Source organism: Ipomoea nil, unplaced genomic scaffold (genome assembly GCF_001879475.1).
Source record: "Ipomoea nil cultivar Tokyo-kokei standard unplaced genomic scaffold, Asagao_1.1 scaffold2480, whole genome shotgun sequence".
Taxonomy (NCBI): domain Eukaryota; kingdom Viridiplantae; phylum Streptophyta; class Magnoliopsida; order Solanales; family Convolvulaceae; genus Ipomoea; species Ipomoea nil.
Genome location: NW_017618908.1, coordinates 6,060,528 through 6,084,135, shown reverse-complemented (window position 1 = coordinate 6,084,135; position 23,608 = coordinate 6,060,528). Strand labels below are relative to the sequence as shown.

Genomic DNA, 23,608 nt, shown 5'->3' with positions numbered 1-23,608 from the left:
GCAAGCCCTTTCTTACCAAACTTGAGTTGCGCCCTACTAATATTATTTATCCATCACAAACTATTGATATTGTACTATAGACATGAGTGAGATGAACTCGTTTGTATTTCCCCTCACTTATATGCACAAACCAACTACAAGCATTCCTAAACACTTTTAGCATACCATTAATGCTTTACCCAATAAATTAAGCCCTCCATTTCAAAAGTTGAATTATTTTTCAAAATGGAATCTTGAAAAAAATTCGCAATGCACGTGTGAAGATGCTACATTTATGTATATACTTTCTCATCAATCCCAATTAAGTTTTTTTTGGGTGTACCCAGGGTTTACACCGTCAAAATCAGTGACTAATCTGACTTGGAGATTTAAAACTACTCCATACCCAAAGCCCCCTCATGAGACAAGTGCTTAGAGATTTAAAACTGCTTCATACCCAAAGTCCCCTCGCTAAATTGTAGGCACCTCTTTTGGGTGGGACCTGGAGATTTAAAGCTACTCCATACCCAAAGCTAAGGATCAAACCCTTGACATTTGGTTAATGATTGATAAGTCTCTTCTACTCAACAACACCCCAAGTTCTAATTAAGTTTTAAGTTTTCTTGTTGATGACGAAAAAACTTGTAGTCACTATCCAAAAGTGTGTATTATGTAAATTTCGCTCCTAGCACACAGGAGAAGATGTAAACTGCAATAGAAAAATTTTGTGCGACCGACTCGAGCGAAATAGTGCTAAAAATAAAATCAAACTTGTAATTTTTTGATAAAAGAATCATATTCTACTCACTTGACCACTCGTATCAGACACCCCAATTAAGTTTGGTTAATACTAATGCATACATACCAAGTAATAATCTTAAATTAAACAAAACCCTAAAATAGTCCCCACGTACAAGTGGCTACCATCAACTTAACCGCAAAACACTGCATTCGGTCTCCCATGATCTCCTGCTCCTAGCATCATAGAGATATAAGAATTTTAAAGATTATTAAAAACAAAAGTTTTTAAAAATTAAAAACCAACATCCCAAGTACTCTATAAGATTTTTCTTGGACATGGAAGATATGGTATGTAATGAAGAGTGATATATAGACAATTAATTTTGGTCCCAATGGTTAGTACCCCTCTCTCTCTCTGCCTCTCATCTCTTGGCTCTTCCTCTTTGAGTGTAACATTATTCATGGCATTATCATTCTTATAGTCCACCTAACCTTCATTATATTTTGTTTTTCCAAATCTCTGCTTGCTTTATAAGAAGCCTAGAATATATATATATATATATATATATGATAACATCTGGTGCGGCTATTGCTTCCCGTGCAGTTGTGCGACTTTGCATCACTATGTATGCACAAAAATGCATCAGAGAGTGGTGCACTCAACACCACTCAATTTGTAAAATACATCACCCTGTGCATTTGTACATACATAGTGATACAAAGTTGCATGACCGCACGAGAAGTAGTAGCCGCATATATATATTTGCAAAAAAATTTTAAGATGTTAATTGCCACTAATATTATATTGTATATGATACAAATACACGAGTGTAGTGAGTTGTATTGAGTACTGTCAAAACGGATATTAAAAGTGCCCGATACTAATCACTACATCTATATGGTTATACCGAGTATGATACTACACCAATGACATTTGGCACGGTAAAAGTTCCATAGAGTGATAGATATCTGCAAAAATAACATCATCCTTTTCTATTTATAATATAGTAGGCCTATTTATAATAGTAGGCATGGTGCATTGATACAGTCTTACATTAACACCACAAAAGATTGTGAAGTGATACTTAAATTGGTGCCAAATACCCACTATTGAGATAGTTTTTATAGGAGTGTCGAACATTGGTGCTTTACTTGAGAGACGAGTGCGTGGAGAAGAGTTCAAAATGAAAGCTATCCAGAGTGATGTAACCCTGAGAAACACAGAAAAGACAACAAGATTGTACAAGGTTTGATCAAATCTCTGTATCAAAGATTAAAGATAGATCAACCAATCTATGCAGTCAAGTAAAATCCCAGGTTGGATTTCTAACAAATTCACAGCTGCAGAAGGGGCACTGGGGACATGTTCTCGTACAAAAAAAGGACTATCATTTCTTCTGATTTTACATTCATTCCTTTTTGACAGTGAAAGTGCAAATGCTATCAACTCTTTGTGGTTCTCTTGGCATGTCGTTGAGGAACAAATCGCCATAGATCCACCGCAATGTCTACCTCCTTTTTCTTGTGAAATTTGTACAGCTGTGGCACGTCGTACCTAAGCTGGAAAGCGGGACAGAATCTTGTTCACAAACACCATATATACTAACTTGTACTCAATAACCAGCTTGGTTGGCGTGAGTGGCCGTGCACTCTTATCCCTTAAGAGAGGTCGGGAGTTCAAACCCCCTTTCGTATGGAATAATGGAAAAACCAATCTGGCTAGCACTTTGCCCCTTTATTGGGCCGGCCCGGTGCGAATGGGGATTAGTCTGAATATGGTACGGGCTTAAAGGTGCCTCCTACAGTTAGGATCTGCTCAGGACACCTCATGGCCTGACCAAAAAAAACTAACTTGTACTCAGATAAAAAATACAGAAAAACAACTTTTGTAAAGTATACCTACCTCACATATAACCTCAGCACTGCTAGCGTTGTAATCTCGCAATGCAGCTCTTTTGATGTGCTGTTATCACCAGATGAATAAACAAGGTAAAGATTATAGTACATTAGTACCGTTTTATTTTCTGAATATTCTTTGAAAAAAACACATTATTTGGGTATAAATTGCATTGACAGAGTAATAGAAACACAAAATCGGTCACTGGGTTGGTAGAATATTATGCAGAAACCACAATAAAAACGCTCAAACTAAAAGCTGTTTCCCATTTTAAGCATTCTATGCATAATGACTATGTTTCCCAATTCAAATTGAAGGATGTGTTCCAGGCCTAAACAAGGATGTGTTCTGTCTCAACTAAAAGTGTAAGCTGATAGTCGGACTACACATTTTTTTTTGGATGTACCCAGGGTTTCCACCGTCGAACACAGTGACTAATCCCCTTATTGAATTGTAGGCACCGCTTTTGGGTGGGACAGCTGACCAAGAGATTTAAGACTGGTCTATACCCAAAGCCAAGGATCGAACCCTTGACCTTTGGTTAAGGATGGACTACACAGTTTATTTTATATTATATTGTGCTCAACACAAGCAACGAGATAGATATTGCATCATTTCTACGTTGTATTATGGTTTGGTTTAAATTCACACATGATGGCTCAATCAGCTTTCTATACCACAAGGTACAACTTGTACGGTTGCAAGACTTACTTCTCTAGTTGTGGTCTTGTGCAAGGAATAAACCGCTTGAGAAGCAACCTAATACAACAAACATTAGAAACTTAGTCCCGAGCATACAGACGAAACCTGGAGGACAACAATAACTGACACTCAGAATGGAACATTGTGCTCGTACCTTCAATGCCACAAAAAGGAAATCCATGTCAGCACCTTTCTTCCGTGTTCCAAACGGAGGATTCATGACAATGGTATCAACAATCTGGCCTACATAGAATTTAACACCCGCTTAATTTATATATCCATTTCTTAAAAACATCAAGCACACGTCGGTTGGCCATGATAACAACTGAAATGTCAAAGTGCACAAATGAACCAAAAATAGGTAATACCGTAAAATTAGGGATACAAAACATATTGGAAAACCCAAGAATCCTATTCTAAACTTTTTTTTAAATCTAAAATCTGTCTCCTACAAAGTGGACAATGAACATTGAAAAGATTCTTTCTTTTTTGAATCTAAAATATCACAGAGGCATTCCGCACCTTCACAAGTTATTGTTTGACACGTAAAAACCAATTCTACACTATGAAAACAAAGAATGTACACTTAATTATTCATGGTGAGAGTAAAGAATTCAGCTAATAGTCCGCTGATCCAGTAACTATTTACCCTCATATAGAAATTACAAGTTTACAACACCCCCACCCCACTTTTTCCAAAGTGCAAAAATGCAGAGATACCTTTCCACTGTAAGTTCCTGATATCGCATTGAACGAATTCCATGTCTACCTGCAAGAGTAAAACGCATTAGATGAACAACCCTGGTGCAAACTGAAGCATGTGCTCCATCTCAACTAAAAGTCTAAGCTGATAGTTGGATTACACATTTGTGTTTATATATTATATGCTCAACACGCCCCCTCACGTGTGCGGGCCAATTACTTTTTGATGGGCTCCACGTGTTACCTTTGTGCACTATCTCAACTAAAAGTCTAAGCAGATAGTTTGATTGCACATTTATGTTTATTTATTATATGCCCAACAGTGCTATAAGAGTATCCTTGAAGAATCCAAAATCGCAGATCAAACAGGAGTAGCGTATATATATCCCAAGAAACACGAAGAGCGAAAACGAACCTCAAGCTCATCAGCATTAGTAGCTGCAATCTCAAGAGACTCGGTGTCTATGTCAAGCCCAATAACATGTCTGTTTGCACGATTAATCAAAAATCAAATGACACACAACTCCAAAACATCATCCTAAAATAACTTCAAACAACTTATTTAAAAAATCATGTTCCAAAGATGAATTCTTTAACAAATAAAATGGATCCATTTACATACTCAGCTTCTAAGAGAGCTGCAGCAAGGCCTAATGTACCACACCCACAACCAAAATCTGCAACCACCTTATTGCTTACATCCCCAAATGAATTTTCAGCCTATATTTATCCACAAAAAGGGGGGAAATTTTTTATTTCTTGAGGCAAAAAGAACATAGAATTGAAAATAACAACAACTAAGAATCAAAATCATAGTCAATTACAAGGGGTGAATAGGAAAAGGGTATCTATAAAAGTGGGGAATATTGAAGATTTTACAGTGTATAGCATCCGGGAAGCGATGTGGGGTCCAGTTGGATATTGTTCGAGTTCAATCTGCCATAAAAGCAAACAATAACTCCACTACAGAAAGAAAATCCGTAAATCTATACCGTAAATCAACAGGCGTGTGTTTATTGAGAGAGAAAGAAGAGAGACCTTCGGAGTGGGGAACTGTTCAAGAGAGCCAAGAAGGCTCTCTAGCTGCTTCAGCTTCATCTTCTCCGGCTTCACTCTGCAATTCTGCCACTTTTCTTCCTTCAATCATCAATGCGAGCGACGGAGACTAGAATTGGACTTCCACTTTAAGCTAGGCCCAATATTTCTTTGGGCTTCTTGCACAATATTTTTCTAACTTTAATACCATAGATCAAGGTCCACCTTGGTACGAAACAACCATTACACCGTGGACCTTGGTCATAAACGACGTAGTTTAGAGTTTTAATTTTGACGGCGATCGTTTGTTGTTCAATTCACGTTACAGTTTTTTTTTTATTGTAAATTATGTGTATATGTCTTATGTTATGCGTTTCTATGTCTCATGTTATGCAATTCTGTACCTCAAGCGTATGGATTCTATAGCTTAAATAAAATAAATATAACATGCATTTTTGTATTTTGTGCTATGCGTTTTTGTGTCTTATGTTATACAATTATGTACTTATTGATTTCAAAATCTTAAAGTCAACTACTCCCTTTGTTTTATTTTACCCGCATATTTATTATTCATTTATTAAATCAATTTTTTCTCCTTTATTTATTTTCTTATTATTTTTAACTAATTTTCTCTTTGTATTAAATAGTATTTTTAATTTAGTTTCTAATATATAATTTTTTTATTAATATTAAATTTAATATTATAAAATTAAATTGTAAATAACTTTAGATAAGTTTCGTTAACTAGACACAGAAAATGTGATGGAGAGAATATTAAATATTGATGGAGCAACTCAATGATGACTTTTTGAGAGTTTTTGTGTTGTGTTAGTGATAATCTCTTTATTTGATGATTATGTTTTGCCCCCTATCTTAACTTATTTTGTGCATAATTTAGTTTATAAAGCTATGAATTGAGATTAATTCACTATCTATAGTTGTATACATTCATGCAACAAAGGGTGCATTCCAAAATCTTTGATCTTTGGACTTATTCAAGTGTTCAACAATAACCCTGTTTGATAAATGGTTGTTAGCTGATAGCTGATAGCTGTTAGCTGATTAGGTTAATTAGATGGTATAACTAGTTAATAACATTAACTAATTGTAAAAAAGTGTTTGGTAAATTAACTGTTAGCTTATAGCTGTTTGGTATAATTTTTTTTTTCTCAAAAAGCTAATTGAAAAAGTTGTTTAAAACAACTTTTTGAATTTTAGCATTTTGGAGTTACAAAAAGTTAATTAACCAAACACTTATATTGATTTTTTAACCAAGTCAAACAGTTAATAGTGGTCAAATAAGCTGAAATTGACCTATAGGCTAACTATTTTACCAAATAGGGTCAATATGTTATATATATTGGCCATGTTTGGTAATATAATTAGCTTATCAATCAATTTTTACTTATTTGACCATTATTAAATGTTTGACTTCGTTAAACAACTAATATAAGTGTTTGATTAATTAGTTTTTTGTAAAAGCTTATTGCTCCAAAGTCCAAACACTAAAATTTGAGCAGTTTTTTTAATCAACTTCTTAAAAAAGTCATTTTGCATGTAATCAGCTATCAGCTAATTTACCAAAACATCTTTCTACAATCAACTAAAGTTATCAATTAGTAAACTCACTAATTTAATCAGCTAACAAATATTTACCAAACACCCCATTATATACTCAATAATTTGCGACCGGACTGGATTTGAATCATCAGTGATTAGACCATTGCTGTCTTGAACCAAGACATGATATTCAATTTACTTGGGTTCCATTTATTATTTTGCAGTGCAGACAATATTAAATGAGAGTAAATGACCAAAGGGTTCAGGCTTCAGACTCTCTTCCTCACTGCAAATGAATACAAGTTTTCACCATTAAAAGATTCATCCCACCTTTCAAATGAATGTTGTCTCCTCAACAACCACCATTCATCTCAACAAAACAATAAATGCAGGAACAACCTCAGACAAGTTAATCAGATTGTTGACTCGATAACCACAAGATTACAAGTTTAACCCCCAATGAGAGCGGCATATTAATCTCCTTAAATTGAATCAGTCAGCTATGGACAACCTAAGCTAATTTTAATTTACCTCCTTGTAGTCCTTTGTAAGTTAGGATCATAAGACGGGATTTACTTAGCACACACCCTCGGATAGTGACTGCAGGAGCAACCACAGACAAGTTGTGATCAGGTTGTTGACTTAATAATCACAAAGTTATAAGTCTGACTCTCAATGGGAGCGACATATTAATCTCCTGAATTTGAATCAGTCAGTTATGGACAACCTAGGCTAGTTTACCTCCTTATAATCATTTGTCGATTAGGATCACAATGCAATATTTACCTAGTGCACACACTCGGATAGTGACTGCAGATTTGTCTTGTACTCGAAAAAGAAAAGAGTAAATGCAGAACAAAGAACAAACACAACTCCCAACATCTTCCACAAGTACCATATTCCCATCTTCTACTTGGTACAAAATAGTATGGTAGTTCTAAGTTTCACTCTATAATTGTTAACAGCAGCCAAAACAACATAGTACAATTGATACAGTTGATGGATGAGTGTTAAAAACTGTTAACTGCCACGCGAAATAAACCGGTGGCTAAGAGATGGTGGCGGTGATGGGGAGCGAGATAAACAAGACAATACCATTAGCCATTTACATAGAAGACGACAACGACAACAAAAGCCTTGATGAAGCAAATAAGTAAGAATACATTCTGGGAATTTAAGGAAAAGCATACCTATGAAAGCTTAAGATCAGAGTTATTCTGAATACGAATACGAGGTTTTTAATTACTGGAGAGTTGTCCCTTTTTTTTTCAGTTTACTAGGTTGACATGGAATATTTGTAGCTACACAAACTTATAGAACACCAACTTCAAATGCAAATCAAGGCTTCGTTCCCGAATGTTGTTGTTCCACTTGCATTTCTTTTAACCGTTTTTGCACTTCTCCAGGGCCGCTCTGGGAGCTGCAAAGAAACACGTTAAGTTGCTCAGACGTTGCAAATTATACGTCTATCTATCCTATGATGCATTGCAAAAGTATATTTTTACATATCTCTATCCTTATATCTCTATACAGGAAAAATAGGATTAAATGGCATCCCAGTGCCAATTACTATGTACTGTGAGGACACCTCTGTTACCATTCCAAACCAAGGTTATTGATTCTTTGGGTTGAAAAAAAAATTGAGAAAGTATAGAACAGATACTACCTTATAAAGAATCAAGAGTATTTCAAAAAAAAATTAATTCTCGAGGTTGGTTATGGTCTCTTACCTAGACCGACAGCATCTGAACTCTTCATGATCCTTAGACGCTTGCAAGAGTCTACAAACATTCTGCAACAAATGACCAATCACACATTAAGAACATCGAGCCAAATATAGTAGGAGAACGGGATTTGAGAAACGAGTACAGTGCTAAAGATCGGGTTGTTTAACAGCAATATTTCAGTTTCAAACTTCCCAAAACGCATTTAATCTATTTTCACTTATTAAGGATAGTACTAATGGGGGCATAGGAAATAAAATTGATCAGTTTTCAGGAGATGAAAACACGCCGAAATGGAGAATCTACAACCAAAGAAAAACCAAACTTACTCCCATGGAAGATCACCGACAAGCATCCAGTCACCGTCTTTGTCTTCAAAGGTAAGTACATATTCGGAACCATGCAGATCCATCAATCTACCTTCACTCAATCCATCTCGGATAGGAACACCCGGAGATCCCGATTGACCTGAATACGAAGGTAAAAAAGATAAGTCCCGAGTTATCAACGACGTTGATTGTGTGATCATAGCAGTTCTTCACTTCTTTTTTACAGCAATATAAAAAACCGTTACTTCAAAACATTAATCTCAGCCAAAGTCAGAGGATTACCGATGGTAAAACAGCTAAACATCTTCTCGAGAGCCAAAGTGAGATCCTTATAGCAGTCGTAAATCTTAAGGTCAACTTTTCTCAGGTACGGGGCGCCATCCATGCTGACTTTGACATAGAGACAACCCGACCCCGACTTCCCATCGGGACCTTCTTCGGTCTTGGGAGGATTAGTAACCATCGAATTCTTACGAAAAGATCGAATCGGGGGCCATCCTACCACCTGTGCCCTGTCCAAGACATGAGAAGAATGAATCTATTGTGGTCATATTAGTTAGGTTCTTAAATCTTAACTACCTTCCTTCTTACTTTACCCAATTGCCCAGATCAGATCCAAGTTCAAGTAATAATACAAATCTGGGAAATTCAAGAACATATCTTATCCGAATCGAACCGAAATGCCCACCCCTAATTAGAACCAAATACAACAGAAATACCCAAAACCAAGTAACCAACAGTTCCATGAATAGCTTAACTACAGTCATAATGCTAGAAGAACAGTTTATCATTTGAAAAGGGAAGAACAGAAGCAATATTATTCTCAAGAAAGATGAACAGTATGGAAAAAGGCATGAACTTTTTGCCCACATAATGAAATTCCCCCCATAAATGCACAACCCAGTGAAGCCACAAACCTAATACATAAGAATTTAAGCTAATTCTAGGCTAAGCAGTGATTATTATATATTTCTTGGATGATAAAGGAAGAAAAAAAACATTACTTTGCAGCAGAAACCTGAGGCTTTTTCTCCTCCTCTTTGATAAGAGTGGAAGCCATGGAAGACTGGAGAGTGTTAGTTTCAGGAGCAAGGATCTTGGCACCTCCATTGACACCCCTAGGGGAAAACAAGGCTCCACCTTTAGGCAAGTCAGCCTCAGATCCACCAGTTGCAGAGAAAACCCACTTCTCAGAACCACCATTAATGGTGTCAGAGAACCCCCTCTTGGCCCCCAAAACCCCACTCTTCTCCTCCACCACCAGAGTCCCATTCTCTCTCTCTGGGGACTCAGAACCAGGCAACCCCAGTCTCAGTTCAGTGGCCTTCAAGTTCAAACCTTTGGCCTTCCTCTCACTCTCAACAGAGGAAACACAGCTCTTCTCAGAGTTCTCCATTGAAGGAACCTCTGATAAGCCTATGTAATCATGCTCTTCCAAGGGTGTAGACATCAAAGTTCAAAACAGTAGAGTTCAAGAATGTAAAAAAAAAAGAATGGTATTGAAATTGAAAGACTCCTGAAATGATACAAGTAAAGCCAGATACTGATAGCATGTAAAACTCAAGAACACACTAATAAGAATGAGGTTTGTGTATTAGTAGTAGTATTTGATTGCAGTGGAGAAAAATAAATAAAAGAAGCTTCTTTTATTTCTATATAATCATGCCTTGCCTGATCCCTCTCCCCCCCTCTCTCTCTCTCTGAACTGTAGCAAAGAGTGGGATGAGCAGAGAAATGGAATAAGACAACAGGAGAGGCTGTGAAAAGAGGGAGCACAAATCAACAGGGACAATCCCTTGAGTAAAAAGCAAAATTACTTTTTTTTTTTCCTATTTCTTTTTCCTGCTGTAAACCCAAACCATAAAAAAGAATAAAATTTTCAGAAATTGGAAAATATGAATGTTTTTGTTTTTCTTTGATATGTTAGGCTTCCAGCTTACGTCAAATTAATCCTAAATTTCAAGAATCCCTACTCTAGAACACAATTTTAGAGTGACCGATCGAACTAACTGAACTAGTCCGAAGCAAATATGATTGATTTTTTTACCATTTTCATTGAGATTTTTTGAAAGAAAAGGGGAAAAGAAGGAACAGTGATAATAGGGTTACAGCTAGCAAAAGCATGAAAAGACCCCAGTGGTGAAGGTCTGATGGGGTGTTAACTTGGTGAAACAATGCAATGTGAAGGGTATATTTCTATATGTGGAAGGATTAATTTTCAATTTTGATGTAAAATCATGCATCTTATACTAGAGGCCTAAAGAATTGGCCAAGAAAGTATAAGGATTGATACTTATTGTACTCCCTACATACACCTAGGACAACACTAAACTATTCACCACAGATTTTTTTCAAGAAAGGGGAAAACAAAAGGAAGTCCATACATTAGGGCAAAAGGACTAAACTGCATTTTGGGAACTTAATTGGATGCTAATAAATTCACAATGCAACATTTTAATGGGGCTCACTAATTAAAGAAACTCAAATTGTTTCTCAATTTGTGTTTCTATTAATAATAGATATTAAAAAATTGTAGGTGATAAAAAAGTGTTAGTTTAAATGAAATAGATTTGAATCGTTGAACAAATGACAATGTGTATGCAGTCACATCCTTGAAAGGTGTCCGATTGAAACTCGACTAGATTAATTTGCACTGGGACAATTTGGAGTTCGCTCATTAGGTCAGAGTTGAGTTAGGGTTAGGGTTTAGACATTTTGTGCGTAAAAGTGTAGAGTTGAGTGTATGTCTTAATAGCTCAATTTACTTTCTCATGGGACTAATGGACGGATTCATAGAATCATAGAGTTCAGGTATAATCATACGAAGTTGAAATAATAATTTTGACTAAGGGTGAATAAGTTTCTTCCGCTCAAAATCATAATTCTATTTTTACCATGGGTAATATTTCCCTGGTACAAAGTGATTAACCTAATCATGATTAAAATTATGGTAAAATTTTCTTTTAAAAATATAATAATAATAATATTATTATTATTATTATAGGCCATGGAGACATCTTTTTTGTTCTTTTGATGGTGTTGTTTTTACTCAACTTTTGGCGGGGAAGCAGGCTGACAAAGCCACGTAGAGTCTCCGGCGACATTTTGCTTTTGACAAATTAGCCCTTTGTTTTTTATTCCTAAATTCTCCTCACTTTAATAACAAACCAACCCTTAAACCTTGATTAAAGTGCTAAGATGAGCCGGCGCATGTGCGGCACACGTTAGTACAACAGCCTTTTTGCTGAGAACGAGAAGAAATTGAGAGAGATTGGACGGACGCTGTCGTCTCACCCCCATTTTACATTTTGTTTTGTGTTTTTTTTTTTCTTTTGTTTTAACTTTTTGTTTTGAGGTTTAATTATAAATGAAATAGATTTGAATAGTTGGTTTCATGACTATTGCACATATATTAAATTTAGACTAATTATTAATATTTTTAAATTAAGTGCATTATGTAATTTGTATTATATTTGGTCCTTGACTATTAATATTTTCAAAAAGGAAATTTTAATTTTGGTTATATGACTATATCGGTCTTGTTAATTTTAGTCCTTGACTTTCAAAAGTGTTAATTTAGTACCTTAACTATGTAATTTTTGTCAATTTTGGTCACTCCGGTCAAATTGTCGGCCAAATTTCGCTAGAAAATTTTAATAATTAAAATAATAAGGGTATTTTGGTCGTTTCACGCCTCTTTTCTTCTTCTACGGCGAGTGCATCACTTTCTCTCCCATTTTCGACGTTTTTTCTCCCCGTAAACCCTATCTTTAATATCATCAAGCCTCCTTTCCCCGTCATATTAGTTCATTTCATTCGACGAAAACGTGAGAGGAAGGGATAGACTCGCCTGGGAAGAAGAAAAGAGACGTGAAATGATCAAAATACCCTCATTATTTTAACAATTAAAATTTTCCGGCGAAATTTGGCCGGTAATTTGGCTGAAGTGACCAAAATTGACAAAAATTACATAGTTAAGGTACTAAATTGACACTTTTAAAAGTCAGTGACTAAGATTAACAAGACCCCTATAGTCATAGGACCAAAATTGAAATTTCCTCTATTTTCAAATTAGATGCATGACTATGTAATTTGTATCACATTTAATTTAGTCATGTCGTTTAATTTTTTGGCCAACTATTATTGGAATTAAACGAAAAAGTTCGGTCTTGTCTATAGTATAAAACGAGCTAGCCCTAGTCCACTCATTGTAGCAAATGAATCGAGCCGGGCCGAGCAAACGGGTCGGGCCTATACTGAACTTTGGGCCAACCCACACTGAATTGTGCTATATAATTGTTGCTCATTTGATTTAGGTGAAACATTGCAGCCGCTACTTGAACGTGCGCTCTCGGTGAAACTCACCTTATGACAACTAAAAAGATTGATAGACAGTTCTCAAAGGAATCAAACTTAGAACATTGTGTTTATCAAGTAAACTGTCTTACCAATTTGAATGAGGTTGTCTTATATAACTGATGTTCCGTTGATATAAAAAAGATTTAAAGAGTGCACACATGTTGTAGTGATAGGCCAACCTCCCCATGGCCCTAGCTAGGTTCTCAATGAGGATTAAATCTTTAACTCATCGCTAAAAGTAAGACTTATTGCTGATTGGTCATGCAGTGAGGTGTATCCTCACAGTGGACGTTTTTGTTAAGTATTTTGGCTAACTTAATTTGTAGTGAAGTTTAAAGAGTCGTCTTACCTATTTTGTTATATAAAATATGGTAAATTTATAGCGGAGAGGAGTAGAGCAATTGTTAAATAAACAATGTATGATTATGACATAATAGAATATTAGATCTATATTGAATTTTTATAGTAGAGCTAGTAATTCACTACTATTGGAGTAAGACTTTAAGAGGATCAACTGAATCAATTGAGTTAGTCTCATGGAGCTGAATTGACTAGCAATTCATTGCTACAATTAGGTATGTAACATCACCTTCAATATATAATTCAAGAAATGTAAAAATATCCCAATGCAAGTGAAAAAAGAAGGGGTAAAAATAAGAAGTCACGAGCGTGCATGCAAACACCTAACCAATGGTCTTAACAACGTTTGTTGTTTCAGCAGCTTGGGGACCGTTCATGCGTATCACGAATAATTACTCAGCTTTTATGCCTGCAAAAAAAAAAGAGCTTTCCCTATCTTCTTTCCCACACTCTACATATAACAAATACAGTGCGTTTTTTTTTTTTTTTTTTTTTTGTTGAAATAATAATTAAAAGAGTAAATACCTAAAATGGTCCCTCGACTATAACTAAATTCACAAATTGGTCATTGACTTTCAATTTCAACCAATTAAGTCTTTAACTTTGTAATTTTAATACAATTTGGTCATCTGTCTATTTGACCATTTGTTGACTGTGATTTTTGAGGATATATATGCGATTTCATGGTCCATCGTCGATTTTTTAAGGTTCTAGTTGCATTTCCAGACCGCACTGTTACATTTAAATCCACTGCCAAAAAGCAATCTACCAAATCCGGTCGCCTTTCTTCATCCTCCCTTTGGATTCAATGTACTTGAGTTTGTACCAGAGCGAAGAAGACGACGTATTTCTAAACCAGTGCAACGTCATCCTGGAGGCCTCTACGTGCTCCGACGAGAGCTGAAGGTTCTTCTGGAGATCGTCGATCACAGTCAACAAACGGTCAAATAGATGGAGGACCAAATCGTGTCAAAATTACAAAGTTAAGGACTTAATTGGTTGAAATTGAAAGTCGAGGACCAATTTGTGAATTTAGCTATAGTCGAGGACCATTTTGGGTATTTACTCTAATTAAAATACTACCTTATTAATAGACCACATATCTAGTTGCAAACTTGTAATTCACTTTTACCCACTAATATGACAATTGATGGTTAGTTATATTTATTTTGTGGGTTCCAAAAAAATGTCAACATCAAAATTTTGTAAGAGCATTCACATTTGTCGATTTTACTTGATTTTTTCAGAACAAAAAGCCAAAGGTTGTTTTTTTAGAGATGTTGGAGATCAGTTTTTACTTGGTTTAATTTTTCATCCCTGCAAATGAAGGTTTTTAGTGTCAGATTTGTTGCCCTTTTCCACGCCAAATTCGCGCGTCAGACGCCATGCAAGGTGCGTTACCACGCTTTTTTTTTTAATTGTCAGATTTTTTTCTTTTTCTTTTTCTCTTCTTTTTTCTTTCTCTCCTCTCTCTTTCATCACATTAGAACTCACAAAAAAACTCAAACAAGTATGAATGCTCCGAGAGGGAATAAAAGTTAGGAGTAGAATTAATATTTTTATAATGAAATGAAGATCAAACTTGTATTTACTGCAAAATAAAAGCATAAAACAAGAAAAGTAAAAAACTCGTATTTACTGCAAAAAGTAGGATGGGGAAACTCATTTACACAAGTGTAATTTCAAATTAAATTACCAACTAATTTAATTAAGTAGATAGGGTTAAAAATTAAAGGTGAAGAACAGCTTTTACCAGAAGTTTGACGGCAGGGTTTTTAGGGGACAAAACGGCATAATGTCAAGTAATTAAAATTAAAAGTTGAACCACTAAGCTAAGCTAGCTAGCTTTAACAATTTAAAGCTTTAAAGTAATTTAACATTATGTCAACCACCTTGAGTAGTCATAAAGTGTATAAAATTATCACATGTAGCTTAGTCGTCCTATTTAGATGCCATATACCTGTAGAGAGATCATTTTCTATATATAGATTATTCCATCTCTTTTAACTATTAGATAACAGTGAGGAACTGTGGGGATGATTACTTAGCTTGTAAGTTGTTTCACATTGGTGATATATATCTACTATCTACTTCTACTATACTAATAAGAGCCCAAGAGAGTTAGGCTTATAATGGGTAGAAAAAATGGCGGTCACAGATTTAAATCAAATGAATGGCTCAGATTGATTAAAAGATTGATCAGATTTAAATTTTACACTAAAATTTCCTAAAATACCCGCACACCGTTACTAATTCCGTTCAATTTTAAGAATTGCCGTTAGTTCACCGTTAACTTACTCATTGATTTCAATAAAAAAAAGGTCTTAGGTTCGAACCTCATTCTAATCAAAGTTGGCATAATTAGTACTCTATTTTACTCTTATTAAATTATATAAATAATAATTTAGTAGTTACAACAAAAAATAATACATATATTATATGCATTTCTTTAATTTAGAATTATGTGTCCACAATGTCTTTATTCAAAAGAAAAAAATTATTCATTATCAATAAATTAAATAAGAGAAATAATTTTATTAGTTATATTGTCTTTATTTTTCTTCAATATAAAAATTCTTTATATTCAAATTTATTAATTGATTATATTCGCTACATTGTCCATACAATGTCTTTATTCAGTGAAAAAAAATTATTAATTATCAATAAATTAATTAAAAGAAATATTTTCGTTAGTTATATTGTCTTTATTTTTCTCAAATGTAAAAATTTTTACATTCAAATTCATCAATTGATTATATTCAGTACATTATCTATTATTTTTTTTGTGTACTATTTTTCTAATTAAATATCAAAGTTATAATACAAAATAATGCTATATATTTATTTACCAAGTATTTTATTAATACCATGAAAAAATTAAAAAAATATAATTACAATCAGCAGTTAGCGGTTAGCGTTAGCGGATTATACTAGCGGATTTGACCAGCGAATTTATTTAATTATTAACATTGGGTAGAAAGATTTAACCAGCGAATTTATTTAATTATTAACATTGGGTAGAAAGATTTGACCAGCGAATTTATTTAATTATTAACATTGAGTAGAAAAAATGACCGCCAAATTATTAAATCAAATGAATGGTTCATATTGTTTAGGTTTTAATTTTTTTCTTTTAAGATTTTCTAATTTATCCTTAATTATATGATTATCCATTTAACTTTTCCGTTAATTCACCGTTAGTCTAATTCTAATATTAAAGTCTAATATAGAATTATAACTACACCATTAATCTAATTCTAATATTAAAGTCTTAATAGAACTTAACCACAAATCCTAATGTCGGAATCTCCTCAAACAATATTAGTATAAATTTAATATTTTATGCCCTAATTTTTATTTGTTCTCCCTTATGTCCTGTATTTGGTTTCAACCATACCTATACAATTATTTTATTGACAATTATAATCAATCTTGACTATATTATCTTGCATTTGTAAACTTAGAATTACCTATTTAACCCGCACGGGCTTAGCTCAATGGTTTAGTGGGTAGTATTTGGGAGAAGAGACCAAGGTTTGAACCTCGGCGACGGTAGTGCGGGAATTATGTCCAAAGTGGGCAGATTCCTTGTGCGTATCAGCATTTGGCCCTGTTTGCTGAACCATTGAGTCACCGTGATTTACAACTTCCCACAATGCTTTGTTGGGTCGGAATGTGGGGGGCCCTTGGGGTTGGAGACTCAACCTTTGGGAGAAGAATTACCTATTTAAATAGGTAAATTCAACCTTCAATTATCAATGCATGAACAATTTCAATATAATCCTGCCTTAATATACTTTAAAGTACTTATTTAATAAAAAACATTGGGCATTATCCCAATCGCGCAATGCGCGTTAAAAACTAGTATATATATATATATATATATATATATATATATATATATATATATATATATATGAAGCTAAGCATTTGTATATATTCAAGATGAGCCATGGTTGGATATTTTCAATTTTGTATACTTATAGGTTTAATCATTTTAGCTTTTTAAAACTTTTCTACAAAAAAAATAAAAAAATAAAAAAGTGACGCACCTTAAACTAGAAAGTGACGCAATGCACCTTAAGCTATAAAATTACGCACTTTAAGTTTTAGACTTACACACCTTAAGTTGTGGCCTTACGCACGTAACACTATAAACTTACACACCTTAAGCTATAAATTTATGCACCTTAAGCTATAAACTTATACATTTTAAGTTTTGCACCTTAAACTTTAAACTTATATATGCACCTTAAGCTATGATCTTGCACAAAATGACTATAATACCACCGCGTTTTTTTTTCTTCATTCTGGGCTGTTGTTTTTTGCAAGATCAATATGCACGTTTCACCTGGGAGAAATTTCGCACATGATCCATTGTCTATATATATATATATATATATATATATATATATATATATATATATATATATATGCGTGTGTGAGAGAGTATATGAATGCAAGCTTTTGATTGTGCGTTAGTGCATGAGCATGTTCTTAATTTTTTGAAAACCAACTGAAGTAACTTTATTAAATCAAATGATCAATACAATCAGAGATAGAAGAAAACCAATTAAGCGGATCAGTTTGCGAACAAGCCGCTCTAGTCAAAGTGTCGTCGGAACGTACTCCTTACATGAACTAATAACACAGTCTACATATGATAAATCATTATATTCCCGGAGTGGGCTATTCAGCATGGAGCAAATTAAACTGTCTGGCAATCTGAAAATAATAATAACCTTAGCGTGACCTCTTTCTTTAATCCATAAGAGAGATTCTTTAATAGCTATGACCTCCGCCAAATGAACATCGTTCAGACACCGGAGTGGATCATTTCTAGCTGCCAAAAAAATTCCCACCACTGTCCTTGCCCATGCAACCAAAAAAAGATGTGAATAAATGTAGTTAGGAAAATTGTTACTCTATATTAGTTATTATAATTATAATTAGAACTTTAGTACGTTATTATATTATATTCAATTTGTTGAAAATGTATCAATTATAATAAATGTAATCAACATTATATTGACAAAGATATAAATATGTCCAAAAAAGATTGGTTGAATGGGTAGATCACTAGAACATCATTCTAGTACTAAAATGTTACGAGTTTGATTCTTACCAACACTCTTTCAATTGAGCTCGTGATATAGTACAACTGAACATATATATACCCAATTATACCATATATAAGTCAACACACGCTAAAGAAAACTTAAAAGAAACTAATTAGGTATTATTATATAGAGCATGCGAGTCAGAAGAACATCAAATATAGCAAGTGATGATGTTGGGAGTTGATACGGTGGCAGAGTGGCAGTGGTGAAAGAAGAGTAATGAATTAGTGGGTTAAAATTGAAATGATGCCACACTTTTCTTTTGTTTTTTTGATGTTGTGATTTATGATTGTTGTCGGAACATTTTGGCTTAGACCCTCATTACACTACAAAAAAAAAAAAAAAAAAAAAACACTGTCGCTTTCGGTGCCTGTTTACGATTGGTAAGCTGTTGAGTGGTAAACACTAAACATAGCTGTAGATTGGGATTGTATGTATGTGTGTGTATATATATATATATATATATATATATATATATATATATATATATATATATGGGTGTGTGCGCTCGTGTGAGAATCATTTTTCAACCTAGAACTAGAAAAGTAGAAATTAATAAGAACAATCCGGCCATCTACAAAGATGTAACATATCATAAGCAATTATATATAAAAAATGTGATGACATTTTTACAAATAATTCAAATTTTAAAGTATAACTTTCAACACTATTAAGTGCTAATAACACTACAAAGTGCATATGTCGATAATTTTTATTTTTATTTTTCTAAAAAAACAAATTAACTCAAAACTAAATTGTAAATACTAACCAGGACTATGTGGTCCAATAGTACCCGGGTTGGACTTCCATTTAGAAGGTTGTGAGTTTGAGCCTCAGTGGAGGCGTTATTAGCTCTTTGTGTTTCAGTAGGTAGTGGAGGCGTTATTAGCTCTTTGTGTTTCAGTAGGTTGAGAAAGTATATGAACAGATACTACAATGTAATAGAGCTAGTAGCATTCAAAAAAAAAAAAAAATTGTAAATACTAAACTCCATTCTAGATGGTAAAAAAATGAACACTTAAACCAAATTTTAAAAACAAAACAATAAATTTAACAGCTGAACCCTAAGTGCAATTAACTTTTATATTTAGTATAATTAATGATGTCACGATGTGCATTTTATACTTCAGGGTGTATTTTTTATTATTATTATTATTTTTTTTTTTTTGAAAATCAGGGTGTATTTGTTAAGGGCATTCTAAATACAAAATTAACTACATACTAAACTCTAAAGTAAACGACAAACATCTTGTGCTCAAATGACTTTCCTATATGGGAGGTTATGAGATCAAACCTTAGTGGAGGCGATGTTGACAACGTATACTACAATGTAATAGAGTCCGTAGTTTCCAAAAAATAAACTCTAAAGTGAACTTTTAAACCATAAATAAACAAAAGAATTCATTACCAAAATGGTCCCTTGACTATAGGAAAATTACCAATTTGGTTTTCGACTATTTTTTTGACAAATTAAGTCCTTAATTTTAAAAATCTTAACCAATTTGGTCCCCCGTTAGTTTTGCCGTTACACTTCCATTAACTTGGGACTAAATTAGTAATTTTTCTATAGTCAAGGGACCATTTCAGTAATTAACTTTAGGTGTGGGCAATTCGGTTCGATTTTTCCGAACTAAACCATACCGAACATTAAAGTAATTAACCGTACCGAATGATTCGTTTAAAAACTGATTGGAAATACCATTTGATATTATTTAAAATATAATAATAATAATAATAATAATAATAATAATAATAATAATGGAAATACGGTTCGGTTGAACAGTAAAGGAGACATCAAGGGACTTGGATTTACTTCTTTTATTATTATTATTATTATTATTATTATTATTATTATTATTATTATAATTATTATAATTATTATAATAATAATAATTATTATTATTATTATTATTATTATACGGTATTTCCTTTCGTTTTTAACCGAATCATTCGGTACGGTTAATTACTTCAATGTTTGGTTTGGTTCGGTACGGGAAAATCGAACCGAATTGCCACCCTTAAAGTTAATTACTGAAATGGTCTCTTGACTTTAGCAAAATTACCAATTTGGTCTCAAGTTAACGGAAGTCTAACGGCAAAACTAACGGAGGACTAAATTGGTTAAGATTTTTAAAGTTGAGGGACTTAATTGGTCAAAAAAATAGTCAAGAATCAAATTGGTAATTTTGCTATAGTCAAGGGACCATTTTGGTAATTAACTCTAAACAAAATTATAAATCGTAAAAGGTAACAATTTCATTTCACCTATACAAATTACATGATGCACTTTATGGTGTTGTTACTTGCACTTAAAGTTCAAGCTTTTTACGATAATGCCACCTTGTTTTTACTCTCTCTCCCTACTTTAAAGCCATTAGACCTTTCGAAGGTTCATATGAGAACAAGCTCTCAAGTAAAATTTGATGATTGATTTGATCTATATATTTTGGTAGATCAACAGTTGAGACAGCTAAAAAAAGAGAAAAATGGGTGGGACATGTTTTATTAATATTGCAAACTTGAAAATTTTCAATAATTATAAAATTGACCCATGATTTTTTACAAAAATTCTTAACCATTTATGAACCTTGATAGACGGTTTGATCAGTCTTCACTTTTTATGAGAGAATTATCTTCTTCATGTTTACTCCAAAAGATAACAACTCCAATTTGTTATTATATTGCTATCATTTTTTTTTTTTTTTTTGAGTTAGATCATTTTGAACTTAGGAACCAAAACTGAAAAAATCAATTGTACTATTGAATGAAAAAAAAAATTGTAAAAATGACGCACCTTAAGAAGAAAAACAACGCACATTAAGAAAGAAAACAAAACAACTTAAAGAAGGGAAAAAATGCACCTTAAGAAGGAAAACCACGCACCAAAAGCTTTAGACTAACGCACCTTAAGAAGGAAAACAACGCACCTTAAGAAGGAAAACAACGCACCATAAGAAGGAAATTAAAACAACGCACCATAAGAAGGAAATTAAAACAACGCACCTTAAGAAGGAAAATCACGCACCTAAAGCTTTAGGCCGACGCACCTTAAGTTTCAATAACTGACGCACCTTAAGCACACAAACCACACACCTTAAAAAGAAAAAATCACGCACCTAAAACTTTAGACCCACGCACTTAAGTTTTCAACAGCTGACGCACTTTAAGCACACAACACAAAAACCACGCACCTTAAGAAGGAAAATCACACACCTTAAGAAGGAAAACCACGAACCTTAAATTTGACCTAAATTCAAAAAGACCAATTGCCACCGTTTTATTTTATTTTATTATTATTTTTTTAATCCTGGATGTTAATCTTGACAAGATCAATGGCTCTCATCTCACCGCACGTTCGCACCTGAGCATATTATCCGCATTTGAACCGTATTATATATATATATATATATATATATATATATATATATATATATATATATATATATATATATATATATATATATATATATATATATATATATATATATATATATATATATATATATGTATGTGTGTGTGTGTGTGTGTGTGTGTGTGTGTGTGTGTGTGTGTGTGTGTGTGTGTGTGTTCATTTATTTTTTTTATTGACTGTTGTTTGTACTTTTTGTATTTAGGAGTGAGTAGTCGTCAAAGTACCTACTTACATTGAATCTAGCTTATTTATGTTGTTTCTCCAGTTCATCTATATATGTCGCATGTTTGTTTTATGTTTACGTACACTTGATGCTGACTATTGTGTTTTAGTCTTTTCATTCAATTTTAAGTTTCATTTTTTTAATGAGTTTTCTTTCACTTCTGGTCACTAACTAATGTACTTCTCTTTAAATTTAGTCTAAGATTATTAACTTTCTCACGTTTTGTACATGACTATCAAATTATTATCGTATTAGAATCTTTTGATAAATTTTTTGTCCAATTCTATCTGTGTGGTGTATATGTTGCTCAAATTCAGATAACAGAAATGCTGTTTCAAATAGCTAATAATTATCATGTGGAGATTTATGTTAAAGTTGGCCAAAATATATATATGAAGGACCAAACGTGATAGGAATTTGATAGGCATGTACTGAATGTAAAAAAAAAAAAAAAAAAAAAAAATGATAGTAAAAGACCAAATGTGAGAATGCAAAATATTCGGGGGACCAAAAATGAAAATAGCTACTCTCTTTGTCTCATTTTACCTGTCATGTTTATTATTTATTAGTCAAACCAACTCTTTCATCTTTGCTTATTTTTCTTATTAGGTTTTTTTTTTTAATTTTTTTTTTTTTTAGGAAAATGGTCAAATAGGCCCTCAAACTTTAGCTTAAAAGTCAATTAGGCCCCTAAATTTTTTAAAGGTGCAATTACACCCCTCAACAATTCATTTAAGTGCAATGAAGCCCAAAAACAAATTAATGACCTGCTATCACATGTCATTATGGTTCAGGCCACCTTCCAGCGAATTTTCTGCCAAAAAAAAAAAAAAAAAAAAAGTGACCGGTGAAATTTTCGACAAAACTGGGTCGGTTGCTTGTCACTTTTTTTTTTGCCGGAAGGTAGCCTGAACCCTAATGACCTGTGATAGCAGGTCATTAACTTGTTTTTGGGCTTCATTGCACCTAAATGAATTGTTGATGGGTGTAATTGCACCTTTAAAAAGTTTAGGGGCCTAATTGACTTTTAAGCTAAAGTTCGAGGGCCTATTTGACCCTTTTCCCTTTTTTGTTTTTTTTTTGTTTTTTTTTTTTTATTTTTTTTGTGTTTTATAGTACTTTTAATATAGTTTTTAGATATATAAATTTTATATATTAATACTAAACTTAATGTTATGAAAAATAGAATTCAAAATAAGTTCAATCAACTCTCATTAATCGAATCAGACACATATGTATCAAGAGTTGACGGTTACATTAGAGTCATAGGTTGATATTGCTAAATTCTTAAATTGTTGAAATTTTTATGTTTTACTTTAGATAGATGCCAAAAACCTTGTGGTCAAGCGACATAACTATGATTTTTCCAAATGGGAGGTCACAACAAGTTAGAACTTCAATGGGGGCATTTACTCTTTGTGCTACTCTAATAGCTCAATAGTACTCAAAAAAAATTGTTTTACTT

General features: G+C 33.3%; 2 protein-coding genes across 2 annotated transcripts; both read right to left on the bottom strand.

The window, feature by feature from the left end:
- Window positions 1–1,917: 1,917 nt before the first annotated feature.
- LOC109152656 (methyltransferase-like protein 5) lies at window positions 1,918–5,120 on the bottom strand. The gene is made up of 9 exons (XM_019300300.1): window positions 5,060–5,120; window positions 4,901–4,957; window positions 4,644–4,741; window positions 4,437–4,506; window positions 4,040–4,088; window positions 3,474–3,562; window positions 3,329–3,376; window positions 2,624–2,683; window positions 1,918–2,280 (listed from the first exon to the last, which is right to left on the bottom strand). The coding sequence occupies exons 1-9, from the start codon at window positions 5,117–5,119 to the stop codon at window positions 2,164–2,166; spliced, it is 648 nt and encodes a 215-aa protein (XP_019155845.1). The 5' UTR covers window position 5,120; the 3' UTR covers window positions 1,918–2,163.
- Window positions 5,121–7,692: 2,572 nt separating this feature from the next.
- LOC109153316 (auxin-responsive protein IAA27-like) lies at window positions 7,693–10,413 on the bottom strand. The gene is made up of 5 exons (XM_019301209.1): window positions 9,674–10,413; window positions 8,952–9,181; window positions 8,670–8,808; window positions 8,347–8,408; window positions 7,693–8,036 (listed from the first exon to the last, which is right to left on the bottom strand). Exons 1-5 carry the CDS (start codon window positions 10,117–10,119, stop codon window positions 7,999–8,001), a joined length of 915 nt encoding a protein of 304 aa, XP_019156754.1. The 5' UTR covers window positions 10,120–10,413; the 3' UTR covers window positions 7,693–7,998.
- Between the last annotated feature and the right edge of the window lie 13,195 nt (window positions 10,414–23,608).

Excerpts from the sequence above, each read along its gene's own strand:
- LOC109153316 (XM_019301209.1), bottom strand. The coding sequence starts at position 10,119 with ATGTCTACACCCTTGGAAGAGCATGATTACATAGGCTTATCAGAGGTT. Across the intron at positions 9,182-9,673 it reads CCTCAGGTTTCTGCTGCAAA|GGCACAGGTGGTAGGATGGC; the intron begins GTAATGTTTTTT and ends TGTCTTGGACAG. Across the intron at positions 8,409-8,669 it reads GTCGGTGATCTTCCATGGGA|AATGTTTGTAGACTCTTGCA; the intron begins GTAAGTTTGGTT and ends CATTTGTTGCAG.
- LOC109152656 (XM_019300300.1), bottom strand. The coding sequence starts at position 5,119 with ATGAAGCTGAAGCAGCTAGAGAGCCTTCTTGGCTCTCTTGAACAGTTC. Across the intron at positions 3,563-4,039 it reads CAGGAACTTACAGTGGAAAG|GCCAGATTGTTGATACCATT; the intron begins GTATCTCTGCAT and ends AATTCTATGTAG. Across the intron at positions 3,377-3,473 it reads TCCTTTTTGTGGCATTGAAG|GTTGCTTCTCAAGCGGTTTA; the intron begins GTACGAGCACAA and ends TTGTTGTATTAG.